Genomic DNA, 15,328 nt, shown 5'->3' on the forward strand with positions numbered 1-15,328 from the left:
CCTCCCAACACCCAGAGCCCTCGCCAACCCAGAGACCCTCCCAACACCCAGAGCCCTCGCCAACCCAGAGACCCTCCCAACACCCAGAGCCCTCGCCAACCCAGAGACCCTCCCAACACCCAGAGCCCTCGCCAACCCAGAGACCCTCCCAACACCCAGAGCCCTCGCCAACCCAGAGACCCTCGCCACCCCAGAGAGCCTCGCCAACCCAGAGACCCTCCCAACACCCAGAGCCCTCGCCAACCCAGAGACCCTCCCAACACCCAGAGCCCTCGCCAACCCAGAGACCCTCCCAACACCCAGAGCCCTCGCCAACCCAGAGACCCTCCCAACACCCAGAGCCCTCGCCACCCCAGAGAGCCTCGCCAACCCAGAGACCCTCGCCAACCCAGAGACCCTCGCCAACCCAGAGACCCTCGCCAACCCAGAGACCCTCGCCACCCCAGAGACCCTCGCCACCCCAGAGAGCCTCGCCAACCAGAGACCCTCGCCAACCCAGAGACCCTCGCCACCCCAGAGACCCTCCCAACACCCAGAGCCCTCGCCAACCCAGAGACCCTCCCAACACCCAGAGACCCTCGCCAACCCAGAGACCCTCCCAACACCCAGGGACCCTCCCAACACCCAGGGACCCTCCCAACACCCAGGGACCCTCCCAACGCCCAGGGACCTTCGCCAAAGCATCTTACCTGGAATCCCACAGGCGTATTTTCTGGTCAAAGTGGCCACTGATGATGAAGGAATCTGAACAAACAACGTCGCTGCAGCGAGACAGGACTGCGATTGAGTTGACACCTGGCACAACAGGAAGGAGAAACAGATTGATCAGAAAGGAAAGCTCTACATTGAATTCAGACTCTCATCTCAAACACACTCAAACCCAGGAAGCTGCAATCACTCCTGAGTTATCGGCAGCCCCAAGAACGAAACCTTCAAAATTAATCCCACGGAACATGAATCATTTCCCTGGGAAAGGCTGGAACTCATTAGCAGCACTTCTCCACTCCGGGGTAATGTACACCAGGCAGCAATCTGCAATCTTATGAAAAAGTTTGAATGATTTATGTACAAGATATTGGATTCCTGACAGCACGTCCAAAACTCAAATCTAATTGTGACCGATGAAAGGTGTTGGATTATTAATTTATCTGTAAAATTGGTGGATATCTGGGACTAAGTGATTAACAAGAGGAGGCCGTTCAGCCCCTCAAACTCATTGCATTGTTCAGTGAAGTCTACACACACACACACACGTGCAGACACAGGGGCGCGCGCAAAGACAGGGGCGTGCGCACAGACAGAGGTGTGCGCGCACAGACAGGGGCGCGCGCACAGACAGGGGCGCGCGCGCGCACAGACAGGGGCGCGCGCGCGCACAGACAGGAGCGCGCACCCAGACAGGGGCGGGCGCGCGCGCACAGACAGGGGCGCGCACACACACACAGACAGAGGCGCGCACGCACAGACAGGGGCGCGCGCGCGCACAGACAGGGGCGCACGCGCGCACAGACAGGGGCGCGCACACACACAGACAGGAGCGCGCACCCAGACAGGGGTGGGCGCGCGTGCACAGACAGGGGCGCGCACGCACACACAGACAGGGGCGCGCGCACAGACAGGGGCGCGCGCGCGCACAGACAGGGGCGCGCGCGCGCACAGACAGGGGCGCGCGCGCGCACAGACAGGGGCGCGCGCACGCACAGACAGGGGCGCGCGCACGCACAGACAGGGGCGCGCGCGCACAGACAGGGGCGCGCGCGTGCACAGACAGGGGCGCGCGCGCGCACAGACAGGGGCGCGCGCGCGCACAGACAGGGGCGCGCGCGCGCACAGACAGGGGCGCGCACACACAGACAGGGGCGCGCGCGCACAGAGAGGGGCGCGCGCGCACAGACAGGGGCGCGCGCATGCGCACAGACAGGGGCGGGCGCGTGCGCATGCACAGACAGGGGCGCGCACGCGCGCACGCACACACAGACAGGGGCGCGCGCGCGCACAGACAGGGGCGCGCGCGCGCACAGACAGGGGCGCGCGCGCGCACAGACAGGGGCGCGCGCGCACAGACAGGGGCGCGCACGCACAGACAGGGGCGCGCGCGCACAGACAGGGGCGCGCGCGCACAGACGGGCGCGCGCATGCGCACAGACAGGGGCGGGTGCGTGCGCATGCACAGACAGGGGCGCGCACGCACACACAGACAGGGGCGCGCGCGCGCACAGACAGGGGCGCGCGCGCACAGACAGGGGCGCGCGCGCGCACAGACAGGGGCGCGCGCGCACACAGACAGGGGCGCGCGCGCACACAGACAGGGGCGCGCGCGCACACAGACAGGGGCGCGCGCGCACACAGACAGGGGCGCGCGCGCGCACAGACAGGGGCGCGCGCGCGCACAGACAGGGGCGCGCGCGCACAGACAGGGGCGCGCGCGCACAGACAGGGGCGCGCGCGCGCACAGACAGGGGCGCGCGCGCACAGACAGGGGCGCGCACACACAGACAGGGGCGCGCACACACAGACAGGGGCGCGCGCGCACAGACAGGGGCGCGCGCATGCGCACAGACAGGGGCGGGCGCGTGCGCATGCACAGACAGGGGCGCGCACGCACACACAGACAGGGGCGGGCGCGTGCGCATGCACAGACAGGGGCGCGCACGCACACACAGACAGGGGCGGGCGCGTGCGCATGCACAGACAGGGGCGCGCACGCACACACAGACAGGGGCGCGCGCGCACAGACAGGGGCGCGCGCGCATGCACAGACAGGGGCGCGCGCACAGACAGGGGCGCGCGCGCACAGACAGGGGCGCACACAGGCACGCACAGACGCGCACAGACACGCACACACGCGCACACACATGCACAGGCACACACACAAAGGCACGCACGCACACACACAGATACAGAGGCTCCCTATGTGGGCGGCACGGTGGCACAGTGGTTAGCACTGCTGCCTCACTGCACCAGGGACTCGGCTTCGATTCCCGGTTTGGGTCACTGTCTATGCGGAGTTTGCACATTCTCCCCGTGTCTGCATGGGTTTCCTCCGGCTGCTCCGGTTTCCTTCCACAGTCTGAAAGACGTGCTGGTTAGGGTGCATTGGCCATGCTAAATTCTCCCTCAGTGTACCCAAACGGGCACCGGAGTGTAGTGACTGGGGGGTTTTCACAGTAACTTCATTGCGGTGTTAACGTAAGCCTACTTGTGACACTAATAAATAAATCTGATTGCATGTAGCATTCATAGCAAACAGATGAATGCAAAATAGAAATGAATATATACGATTTGATAACCATTACGGAGACATGTCGACAGGATGACAAAGACCGAGGACAGGGTTTTCCGGCCACCCTCTCCCCAAAGCCGGAAAATCCTGCCCAACGTCAACTGCCCTTTGTGTGATCCTGTCCCACCGCTCCGATTCCCGTAGCGGGCGGGATGGGAAAACTCTGTCCCAGGACTTCAATATTCAATGACAAAGGAGGCAGTCGTGGTATTGTCACTGGGCTAGTAATCCAGAGACCCAGGGTAAAGCTCTGGGGAACCGGGTTCGAATCCCACCACGGCAGATGGTGGAATTTGAATTCAATAAAAAGAAATCTGGAATTAAAAGTCTAATGGTGATCATGAGACGATCATCAATTGTTGTAAAAACCCATCTGGTTCACTAATGTCCTTTAGGGAAGGAAATCTGCTGTCCTTGCCCCGTCTGGCCTACAAGTGACTCCAGAGCCACAGCAATGTGGTTGATTCTTAACGACGGTTAAGGATGTATCTAAGGGAAGGATGTACCATCTGCGGCTAATTAAGGAAATAAAGATAGTTTCAAATTGAAAGAAAAAACATATAACTCTGCAAAGATGAGTGACAGGTCAGAGGATTTTTTAAATTCATTCGTGGGACATGGGGTGTCGCTGGCTGGCCAGTATTTATTGCCCATCCCTAGTTGCCCGAGGGTAGTTGAGAGTCAACCACATTGCTGTGGCTCTGGAGTCACATGTAGACCAGACCAGGTAAGGACGGCAGATTTCCTTCCCTAAAGGACATTAGTGACCCAGATGGGTTTTTCCGACAATCGACAATGGTTTCATGGTCATCAGCAGATTCTTAACTCCAGATATTTTTCATTGAATTCAAATTCCACCATCTGCCGTGGCGGGATTCGAACCCGGGTCCCCAGAACATTAGCTGAGTGTCTGGATGAATAATCTAGCGATAATTCCACTAGTCCATCGCCTCCCCTGAAAGAAAGGACAGCAAGAATGACTAAAAACTTAACAAAGAAGGAGAAATTAGAGTGTGAGAGGAAGCTGGTTCGAAATATAAATGATGTGGAGATGCCGGCGTTGGACTGGGGTGAACACGGTAAGAAGTCTCTTTAAGAAGACTTTAACCTGGTGTTGTGAGACTTCTTATCGAAATATAAAGGCAGACAGTCAGGCCCAGATTTTCACCATGGTGATGGGTGCACAGTCATGGCAAAAAGGTCAGAAATTATGGAAAGTTCTAAGTCCCGCCTCCGAACCCGGCGTTTCCCATCTTTGTGGGGCGGGGCTGGAGTCAGGCCAGAGTTCATGCATGCACGAATCATGGAGTCAGCTTTCAATTCAAATCACTAGCTGGTTCCACGGATGTGGATGTTAGAAGAACAGGAATGTGAAATCCGGAATGTGCGGATCAGAACAGGAAAGAGGAGGTCGAAATTTATTGATTTGATTTATTATTGTCACATGTATTAGCATACAGTGAAAAGTATTGTTTCTTGCGCATTATACCGTTCATAGAGAAGGAAAGGAGAGAGTGCAGAATGTAGTGTTACAGTCATAGCTCGGGTGTAGAGAAAGATCAACTTAATGCAAGGTAAGTCCATTCAAAAGTCTGACAGCAGCAGGGAAGAAGCTGTTCTTGAGTCGGTTGGTACCTGACCTCAGACTTTTGTATCTTTTTCCTGAAGGAAGAAGGTGGAAGAGAGAATGTCCGGGGTGCGTGGGGTCCTTAATTATGCTGGCTGCTTTGCTGAGGCAGCAGGAAGTGTAGACAGAGTCAATGGATGGGAGGCTGGTTTGAGTGATGGACTGGGCCACATTCACGACCCTTTGTAGTTTCTTGCGATCTTGGGCAGAGCAGGAGCCATACCAAGCTGTGATACAACCAGAAAGAATGCTTTCTATGGTGCATCTGTAAAAGTTGGTGAGAGTCGTAGCTGACATGCCAAATTTCCTTAGTCTTCTGAGAAAGTAGAGACGTTGGTGGATTCATTTGAATTGCCCAGCTACCCCTCGGGAGAAGTAAGGTACACTCTTGGATAGGGTACACTTTGGGAGAGATAAAGCACTCTTTGGAGTTATTTAAATGTGAACACGATTGTGCACTTTTTATGTGCAAACTTATTGGAACTGTCCAGTTGTCAAGCTTGTCCAGGAAGTGTCAAAACTGTCAAGGAACTGCCCAACAATACCAGGTGAGGTGGCATGGAGGGGGTAAAGGTAAAGTTTGGTGGGTGGGGGGCATGGCTTGGCAAGGGCTGACAGTGTGTTAGCATGGAGGTATAGGGCTTTGGGATCCAGCCAACTCCGTCTGTGATGGTTCTAGCGAGCCACTCTTAAAAGTTTAAAGTTTATTTATTAGTGTCACAAGTAGGCTTGCGTTAACACTGCAATGAAGTTACTGTGAAAGTCCCCTAGTCGCCACACTCCGGCGCCTGTTCGGGTACACGGAGGGAGAACTCAGCATAGCCAATGCACCTAACCAGCACGTCTTTCGGACTGTGGGAGGAAACTGGAGCACCCGGAGGGGACCCACGCAGACACGGGGAGAACGTGCAGACTCAGCACAGACAGTGACCCAAGCCGGGAATCGAGCCCGGGTCCCTGGCGCTGTGAGGTAGCAGTGCTAACATCATTATTCAAGAATGAAGGAGTAAGCCGTCTCACAACATCAGGTTAAAGTCCAACAGGTTTATTTGCAATCACGAGCTTTCGGAGCACTGCTCCTTCATCAGGTGAGTGGCCCACCACTCACCTGATGAAGGAGCAGCGCTCCAAAAGCTCGTGATTCCAAATAAACCTGTTGGACTTTAACCTGGTGTTGTGAGACTTCTTGCTGTGCCCCACCCCAGTCCAAAGTCAGCATCTCCACATCAAGAATGGAGGAGTCAGAAAGCAGGAAACTATAGGCCAGTTAGCTTAACATCTGTCTTCGGGGAATTGCTGGAATCTATTATTGAGGAGGTTATAGCGAGGCATTTAGAACATCTCCATCCAATCAGGTAGAGTCAACATGATTTTGTGAAAGAGAATCCAGGATGAGGTATCTATATGGATACAAAATTGGCTTCTGTGTGGTTGTAGAGGGTTGTTTTTCAAACTGGAGGCCTGTGACCAGCGGTGTGCCTCAGGGATCAGTGCTGGGTCCACTGTTATTTGTCATTTACATTAATGATTTGCATGAGAATATAGGGGGCATGGTTAGTAAGTTTGCGGATGACACCAAGATTGGTGGCATAGTGGACAGTGAAGAAAGTTATCTCCAATTGCAACGGGATCTTGATCAATTGGGCCAGTGGGCTGGCAAATGGCAGATGGAGTTTAATTTAGACAAATGCGAGGTGATGCATTTTGGTAGAATGAACCAGGGCAGGACTTACTCAGTTAATGGTAGGGTGTTGGGGAGAGTTACAGAACAAAGAGATCTAGGGGTACATGTTCATAGCTCCTAGAAAGTGGAGTCACAGGTGGACAGAGTGGTGAAGAAGACATTCAGCATGCTTGGTTTCATTGGTCAGAACACTGAATACAGGAGTTGGAACATCTTGTTGAAGTTGTACAAGACATTGGTAAGGCCACACTTGGAATACTGTGTGCAGTTCTGGTCATCCTATTATAGAAAGGATATTATTAAACTAGAAAGAGTGCAGAAAAGATTTACTAGGATGCTACTGAGACTTGATGGTTTGAGTTGGAAGGAGAGGCTGGATAGACTGGGACTTTTCTCTCTGGAGCGTAGGAGGCTGAGGGGTGATCTTATAGAGGTCTATAAAATGAGGGGCACAGATCAGGTAGATAGTCAATATCTTTTCCCAAAGGTAGGGGAGTCTAAAACTAGAGAGCATAGGTTTAAGGTGAGAGGGGAGAGATGCAAAAGTGTCCAGAGGGGCAATTTTTTCACACACAGGGTGGTGAGTGTCTGGAACAAGCTGCCAGAGGTAGTAGTAGAGGCGGGTACAATTTTGTCTTTTAAAAAGCATTTAGACAGTTACATGGGTAAGATGGGTACAGAGGGATATGGGCCAAATGCGGGCAATTGGGACTAGCTTCGGGGTTTAAAAAAAAGGATGGCATGGACAAGTTGGGCCGAAGGGCCTGTTTCCATGCTGTAAACCTCTATGACTCTGTGACAAATTTATTGGAGTTCCTTGAGGAAGTAACATGTGCTGTGGATAAAGGGGAACCAGTGGGTGTACTGTACTTAGATTTCCAGAAGACATTTGATAAAATGCCACATCAGTAGTCACTACGCAAAATAAGACCTCAAGCTGTCGGGGGTACCATTTTGGCATGGATTTGTTAAGTTTGTTTTTTATTTTTATTATTTGTGTCATAAGTAGGCTTACATTAACACTGCAATGAACTTACCGTGAAAGTCCCCTAGTCGCCACACTCCGGCGCCTGTTCGGGTACACCCAGGGAGAATTTAGCATGGCCAATGCACCTAACCAGCACGTCTTTCAGACTGTGGGAGGAAACTGGAGCACTCAGAGGAAACCCACGCAGACACGGGGAGAACGCGCAGACTCCGCACAGACAGTGACCCAAGCTGGAAATCGAACCCGGGTCCCTGACACTTTGAGGCAGCAGCGCTAACCACTGAACCACCGTAACAGGAAACAGAGAGTAGATATAAATCGGTCATTTTTGGATTGGCACAATGTAATGAGTGGAGCGCGACAGGGGTCAGTGCTGAAGCATTAACCATTTACAATTCATATCAATGACTTAGGCGAAGGGACCAAAGGTTTGGTTGCTAAATTTACTGATGATGAAAAAGTGGGTAGGAAAGTAAGTTGTGAAGTGGACACAAAGAGGCTGCAAAGGAACACAGTGAATTAAATGAGAGGATGAGAGAGAGAAGGGGAAGTGTGAGAGATAAAGGGGAAAAGGGCAGAGAAGGGTGATGGGGAGGAGATGGGAGGTGGAGGAGAGAGGGAAGGAGGGAGGAGAGGCAAAGGGATTGAAGGGGAGATGAAAGGTGTGAGTGTAGAGGCCAAGTACATACAGGCGGAAAGGAATGAATTTCTGGTGCAGATGGAGGGGGAGAAAGTAGGGTCCCAAACCACTGTCCTCTGCTTGAACAGAGGGAAGTACGATAGGATGAGGGCTGAATTGGCGAAGGTGGACTGGGAGAGCAGACTGGTAGGTAGGACAGCTGAGGAACAGTGGAGGATTTTTAAGGAGATCCTTTTCAGTACTCAGCAAAAATATATCCCGGTGATAAAGAAGGGTTGTAAGAAAAGGGATAGCCAGCCGTGGATAACAAAGGAAATTAAGGAGAGTATTAAATTAAAGACCGATGCGTACAGAGTGGCCAAAAATAGTGGAGACTTAGAAGATTGGGAAAGCTTTAAAAAACAACAAAGAATGACTAAGAAAGCAATAAAGAAAGGAAAGATAGATTATGAAACTAAACTAGCTCGAAACATAAAAAATAATAGCAAAAGTTTTTACAAATATATAAAAAGGAATAGAGTGGCTAGAGTGAATGTTGGACCCTTGGAGGACGAGAGGGGGGATTTAATAGTGGAAAACGAGGAAATGGCTGAGACTTTAAATAGGTTTTTTGTGTCAGTCTTCACGGTGGAGGACACAAATAGTTTACCGAATATTAACGATAGAGGGTTGGTAGGAGGAGAGGTACTCAATACAATTAATGTTCCCAGGGAGGCAGTGCTTGGTAGACTAACGGGACTGAAGGTGGACAAGTCCCCGGGCCCGGATGGAATGCATCCCAGGGTACTGAAAAGAATGTCAGAGGTAATAGCAGATGCGTTAGTGGTTATTTATCAAAATTCACTGGACTCTGGGGCAGTGCCGGCTGATTGGAAAACGGCTACTGTTACGCCGCTGTTTAAAAAAGGAAGTAGACAAAAGGCGGGTAACTACAAGCCGGTTAGCTTAACATCTGTAGTTGGGAAAATGCTGGAATCCATCATTAAGGAAGAAATAGCAGGCTATCTGGATAAGAATGGTTCGATCAAGCAGACGCAGCATGGATTCATGAGAGGAAAGTCGTGTTTGACGAACTTACTGGACTTTTATGAAGATGTGACTAGTGCGGTTGACGGAGGGGAACCGGCGGATGCGGTGTTTTTGGATTTCCAAAAGGCATTCGATAAGGTGCCTCACAAAAGGTTGCTGCAGAAGATTGGGGCACATGGAGTTGGGGGTAGGGTGTTAGCGTGGATTGGGGATTGGCTGTTCGACAGGAAACAGAGATTTGGAATAAATGGGTGCTTTTCTGGTTGGCAGATGGTGACGAGTGGCGTGCCACAGGGATCGGTACTGGGGCCTCAACTATATACCATTTATATAGACGATCTGGAGGAGGGGACTGGGTGTAGGGTAACAAAGTTTGCAGACGACACGAAGATAAGTGGGAAAGTGAATTGCGTGGAGGAAGCGGAAGGTCTGCAGAGAGATTTGAATAGGCTGAGTGAGTGGGCGATGGTCTGGAAGATGGAGAACAGAAAGATGGGAACAGAAACTGTCAGGGAAAGGCACTAATGAAAAGTGGAACTTTTTCAAGGAACAAATACTGGGTGTCCTTGATAGGTATCTCCCCGTCAGGCAGGGAGGAAATGGCCGAGTGAGGGAACCATGGTTCACGAAAGAGGTGGAATGTCTTGTGAAAAGGAAGAGGGAAGCTTATGTAGGGATGAGGAAACAAGGTTCAGATGGCTCGATTGAGGGTTACAAGTTAGCAAGGAATGAGCTGAAAAAGGGGCTGAGGAGGGCTAGGAGGGGACATGAGAAGTCCTTGGCGGGTCGGATCAAGGAAAACCCCAAGGCTTTTTACTCTTATGTGAGGAATAAAAGAATGACCAGGGTGAGGTTAGGGCCGGTCAAGGACAGTAGTGGGAACTTGTGTATGGAATCAGTAGAGATAGGCGAGGTGATGAATGAAAACTTTTCTTCAGTGTTCACCAAGGAGAGGGGCCATGTTTTTGAGGAAGAGAAGGTGTTACAGGCTAATAGGCTGGAGGAAATAGTTGTTCGGAGGGAGGATGTACTGGCAGTTTTGAATAAACTGAAGGTCGATAAGTCCCCTGGGCCTGATGAAATATATCCTAGGATTCTTTGGGAGGCAAGGAATGAGATTGCAGAGCCTTTGGCTTTGATCTTTGGGTCCTCACTGTCCACGGGGATGGTGCCAGAGGACTGGAGAGTGGTGAATGCTGTTCCTCTGTTTAAGAAAGGGAATAGAAATGACCCTGGTAATTATAGACCGGTTAGTCTTACTTCGGTGGTTGGTAAATTGATGGAAAAGGTCCTTAGGGATGGGATTTACGACCATTTAGAAAGATGCGGATTAATCTGGGATAGTCAGCACAGATTCGTGAAGGGCAAGTCGTGCCTCACAAATTTGATTGAATTTTTTGAGGAGGTAACTAAGTGTGTTGATGAAGGTAGGACAGTTGATGTCATATACATGGATTTTAGTAAGGCGTTTGATAAGGTCCCCCATGGTCGGCTTATGATGAAAGTAAGGAGGTGTGGGATAGAGGGAAAGTTGGCAGATTGGATAGGTAACTGGCTATCTGATCGAAGACAGAGGGTGGTGGTGGATGGAAAATTTGCGGACTGGAGGCAGGTTGCTAGAGGAGTGCCACAGGGATCAGTGCTTGGTCCTCTGCTCTTTGTGATTTTTATTAATGACTTAGAGGAGGGGGCTGAAGGGTGGATCAGTAAATTTGCTGATGACACCAAGATTGGTGGAGTAGTGGATGAGGTGGAGGGCTGTTGTAGGCTGCAAAGAGACATAGATAGGATGCAAAGCTGGGCTGAAAAATGGCAAATGGAGTTTAACCCTGATAGATGTGAGGTGATTCATTTTGGTAGGACTAATTTAAATGTGGATTACAGGGTCAAAGGTAGGGTTCTGAAGACTGTGGAGGAACAGAGAGATCTTGGGGTCCATATCCACAGATCTCTAAAGGTTGTCACTCAAGTGGATAGAGCTGTGAAGAAGGCCTATAGCGTGTTGGCTTTTATTAACAGGGGGTTGGAGTTTAAGAGCCGTGGGGTTATGCTGCAACTGTACAGGACCTTGGTGAGACCACATTTGGAATATTGTGTGCAGTTCTGGTCACCACACTATAAGAAGGATGTGGAAGCGCTGGAAAGAGTGCAGAGGAGATTTACCAGGATGCTGCCTGGTTTGGAGGGTAGGTCTTATGAGGAAAGGTTGAGGGAGCTAGGGCTGTTCTCTCTGGAGCAGAGGAGGCTGAGGGGAGACTTAATAGAGGTTTATAAAATGATGAAGGGGATAGATAGAGTGAACGTTCAAAGACTATTTCCTCGGGTGGATGGAGCTATTACAAGGGGGCATAACTATAGGGTTCGTGGTGGGAGATATGGGAAGGATATCAGAGGTAGGTTCTTTACGCAGAGAGTGGTTGGGGTGTGGAATGGACTGCCTGCAGTGATAGTGGAGTCAGACACTTTAGGAACATTTAAGCGGTTATTGGATAGGCACATGGAGCACACCAGGATGATAGGGAGTGGGATAGCTTGATCTTGGTTTCAGATAAAGCTCGGCACAACATCGTGGGCCGAAGGGCCTGTTCTGTGCCGTACTGTTCTATGGAGTTGGCAAATGCGAGGTTATTCACTTTGGAAGAAATAATAGCAAATTGGATTATTATTTAAATGGTCAAAAATTACAACATGCTACTGTGCAAAGGGACCTGGGGGTCCTTGTGCATGAGTCGCAAAAACTCAGTCTGCAAGTACAACAGGTGATCAAGAAGGCAAATAGGATGTTGGCATTTATCGCAAGGGGGATAGAATATAAAAGCAGAGATGTCTTGCTGCATCTGTATATGGCATTGGTGAGGCCGCAGCTGGAATACTGTGTGCAGTTTTGGTCCCCTTACTTGCGAAAGGATATATTGGCCTTGGAGGGAGTACAGAGAAGGTTCACCAGGTTGATACCGGAGATGAGGGGTGTAGATTATGAGGAGAGACTGAGCAGATTAGGTTTGTACTCGTTGGAGTTTAGAAGGCTGTGGGGTGATCTTATAGAGGCATATAAGATAATGAAGGGGCTGGATAGGGTAGAAGTGGAGAGATTCTTTCCACTTAGAAAGGAAGCCAGAACTAGAGGGCACAGCCTCAAGATAAAGGGGGGTCAGTTTAGGACAGAGTTGAGGAGGAACTTCTTCTCTCAGAGGGTGGTGAATCTCTGGAATTCTCTGCCCACTGAAGTGGTGGAGGCTACCTCGTTGAATATGTTTAAATCACGGATAGATGGATTCCTGATCGGTAGGGGAATTAAGGGTTATGGGGAGCAGGCGGGTAAGTGGAACTGATCCACTTCAGATCAGCCATGATCTTACTGAATGGCGGGGCAGGCTCGAGGGGCTAGATGGCCTACTCCTGCTCCTATTTCTTATGTTCTACTCGGGCACATGTAGAGACATTTACTGACAGAGAAATGGAGTGGAGTTGGGAGGGAAATACCTGTAAAGCTTCACTCCATGAATAAATCTGTTCCACATTAAGACTGGTTTTAGTTTCTTAAATCACCGATCATGAGGAATATAGCAGTGGGGGCGGAGGAAGGGGTCAGAGGGTGAAGGGATTTGGAAAGGGGGAGGAGAGGCAGGGGGTGTGGGGTTCCGGGGAGGAAGAAAAGAAAAAGCTGAAACAAGTGGAGCTCAAGAGTTGAAAAGTGATGAGAGACCCAGTGAGAGAGATGAGAAATAGCTGGAGAAGGTCAGCGCCAAGGTGAGAATTGAGCAAACGGTTTGCGGTGCAGAATGAAGAACATTCTCATCCTTTCTGGTTAAGAATTTATAAAAGCAGGAACCAAGGAAACTTACTCACAGGCAGTTTTGTTCAGGTCCCAGATCCGGATTGTTCTGTCATGACTTCCTGTTACAGCTTCTCGATAATAAGACTTGAACTTTGCCGCTGTGACCTTTGCACTGTGACCTGACAAAGCGCACTGGACAGAAAACAGGAAGCAGAACGAAAAAAAACCCAACATAAATTGTTAAATACAGAAATCTAGAATGGAATCAAAACACAGAAGGGAGGGACGAGGGAACTCAATCAAATAGCATCTGGACCGAGACTCTGGCACCTGTTCGGATACACTGAGGGAGAATTTAGCACGGCCAATACACCCTCACCAGCACAGTCTTTCGGACTGTGGAAGGAAACCGTAGCACCCGGAGGAAACCCACGCAGGCACGGGGAGAATGTGCAGACTCCTCACAGTGACCCAAGCCGGGAATCGAGCCCGGATTCCTGGCGCTGTGAGGCAGCAGTGCTAACCACTGTAGATTGTGGCGACTCGGGGATTTTCACAGTAACTTCCTTGCAGCGTTAATGTCCGCCTGCTTGTAACTAATAAATAAACTTTCCTTTTTTTAAAAAAACTCATTTAACTTTATTACTGTGTAGTTTGTTAACCTCTGCTCTGGAATCACTGGATATGTGACTGGCAGATTATTATTGCGCTGTTAAATCCATCAGTCCCAGATCTCTCTTCGCCTGAAAGAACTCAAAATCATTCATTAAGATGGAAGGAGCCAGTGGTGCAGTGGTACTGTCACTGAACTAGTCATTGTTATAAAGCAGAGGTGGACTCCCCCCTCTCAGAACTGACACCGAAACACCTCAAAAGGAGTACTTCACCCTATAATCTGTAAAATGGGTGTGTGAAGTGGTGCGACCTGCTCTTCAGCACCTCCTAGTGGTTAAATACAAAATAAATCCCCGACATTCTCTCTAAAATCAACATGTAACAATTTATTTATCGAACCATCAGTGAACACATGAACTAAACTATTAACAAACCGAATAAAACACAATTCTAATGGAATGTTGTTCCAATGAATACAATTCCCACTCATTCCACAAAAAAAATTGAATTTTAGTCACTCCCTAAATTGCAGCCAGGTTTTGTGTCTTCCGGAATATTCTGGGCTTTCTCTGTTGATTCTTCTTTCCTCTTTGGTACCTTTGCTATCTGGATGAGGCTTTGAGCTAAGAGCTGTGAGCTGTGGCAGGCGGCAGTTAATCTTTGCCTTTTGTCCCTCTGCCCTCTTCTTTTATACCTGTGATGACGTATCGATATTTCCACAAAAGAATTGGTCCTAGGTTGCCAAAGCCGTCAGATTTAAATTTAATAGGTTCTTGGTATCCAAGTGCCGAGTTCAAATTTATTGGCCAAATTCAAAAAATTCAAAAGCCTGTTGCCTTGGTAACCCTGCTGCTTGGCCTTTTGATACAAATGCTTCATTTTTTTGGCACTCTATGTGCTTGCAATTTTAACCTCCAAGCACAACTTTGCAACATCATCCAGAGACCCAGGGTAATGCTCTTACTGATGACCATTCTTGATTAGTGTAAAAACCCATCTGGTGCACTAATGTCCTTTAGGGAAGGAAATCTGCCGTCCTTACCCGGTCTGGCCTACATGTGACTCCAGACCCATAGCAATGTGGTTGACGCTCAACTGCCCTCCAAGAGCAACTAGGGATGGACAATAAATGCCATGGATTTTTTAAAAAGCCATTTTAGCTCAGTTATCAATCTCGCCTTCCATTCAGATCAAAGCAAAATACCGCGGATGCTGGAATCTGAAACAAGGGATAAAGGAGGACCCTACAAGGGATCGTCCAGAACTCAAACTCTCTCCACAGATGCTGTCAGACCTGCTGAGATTTTCCAGCATTTTCTGTTTTTGTTTCACTTTCCATTCAGGTGGCTTTGTGCTCACTGACCTTCATCAGCTCCTAGTCGAGCCGATCCTTGTTTACAAATAGCTTTGCCTCCTCCTTATCTCTGTCATCTCTTCATAGAATCACAGACTCACAGAATCCTACAGTGCAGAAGGAGGCCATCCGGCCCATCGAGTCTGCACCGACCACAATCCCGCCCTGGCCCCATCCCCATAACCCCATGCATTTACCCTAGCTAGTCCCCCTGACACGAAGAGGCAATTTAGCGTGGCCAATCCACCTAACCCGCACATCTTTGGACTGTGGGAGGAAACCGGAGCACCCGGAGGAAACCCACGCAGACAGTGACCCAGGGCTGGGACT

General features: G+C 50.2%; 1 protein-coding gene across 3 annotated transcripts in view; it reads right to left on the reverse strand.

Annotated features, from left to right (window-relative positions):
* The window catches only part of LOC144499943 (autophagy-related protein 16-1-like), a 109,207-nt gene that overhangs the window by 16,460 nt on the left and 77,419 nt on the right, over positions 1-15,328 (reverse strand). For all 3 annotated transcript variants that reach the window (XM_078222659.1, XM_078222657.1, XM_078222658.1), the window contains 2 exons: positions 13,101-13,221; positions 690-795 (listed from right to left, as the gene is read on the reverse strand). In XM_078222659.1, the coding sequence (XP_078078785.1) occupies positions 690-795; positions 13,101-13,221 (227 nt within the window). The remainder of the gene's footprint in view (positions 1-689; positions 796-13,100; positions 13,222-15,328) is intronic.

The sequence above is a fragment of the Mustelus asterias genome, chromosome 10 (assembly GCF_964213995.1).
Source record: "Mustelus asterias chromosome 10, sMusAst1.hap1.1, whole genome shotgun sequence".
NCBI classification, from domain to species: Eukaryota; Metazoa; Chordata; class Chondrichthyes; order Carcharhiniformes; family Triakidae; genus Mustelus; species Mustelus asterias.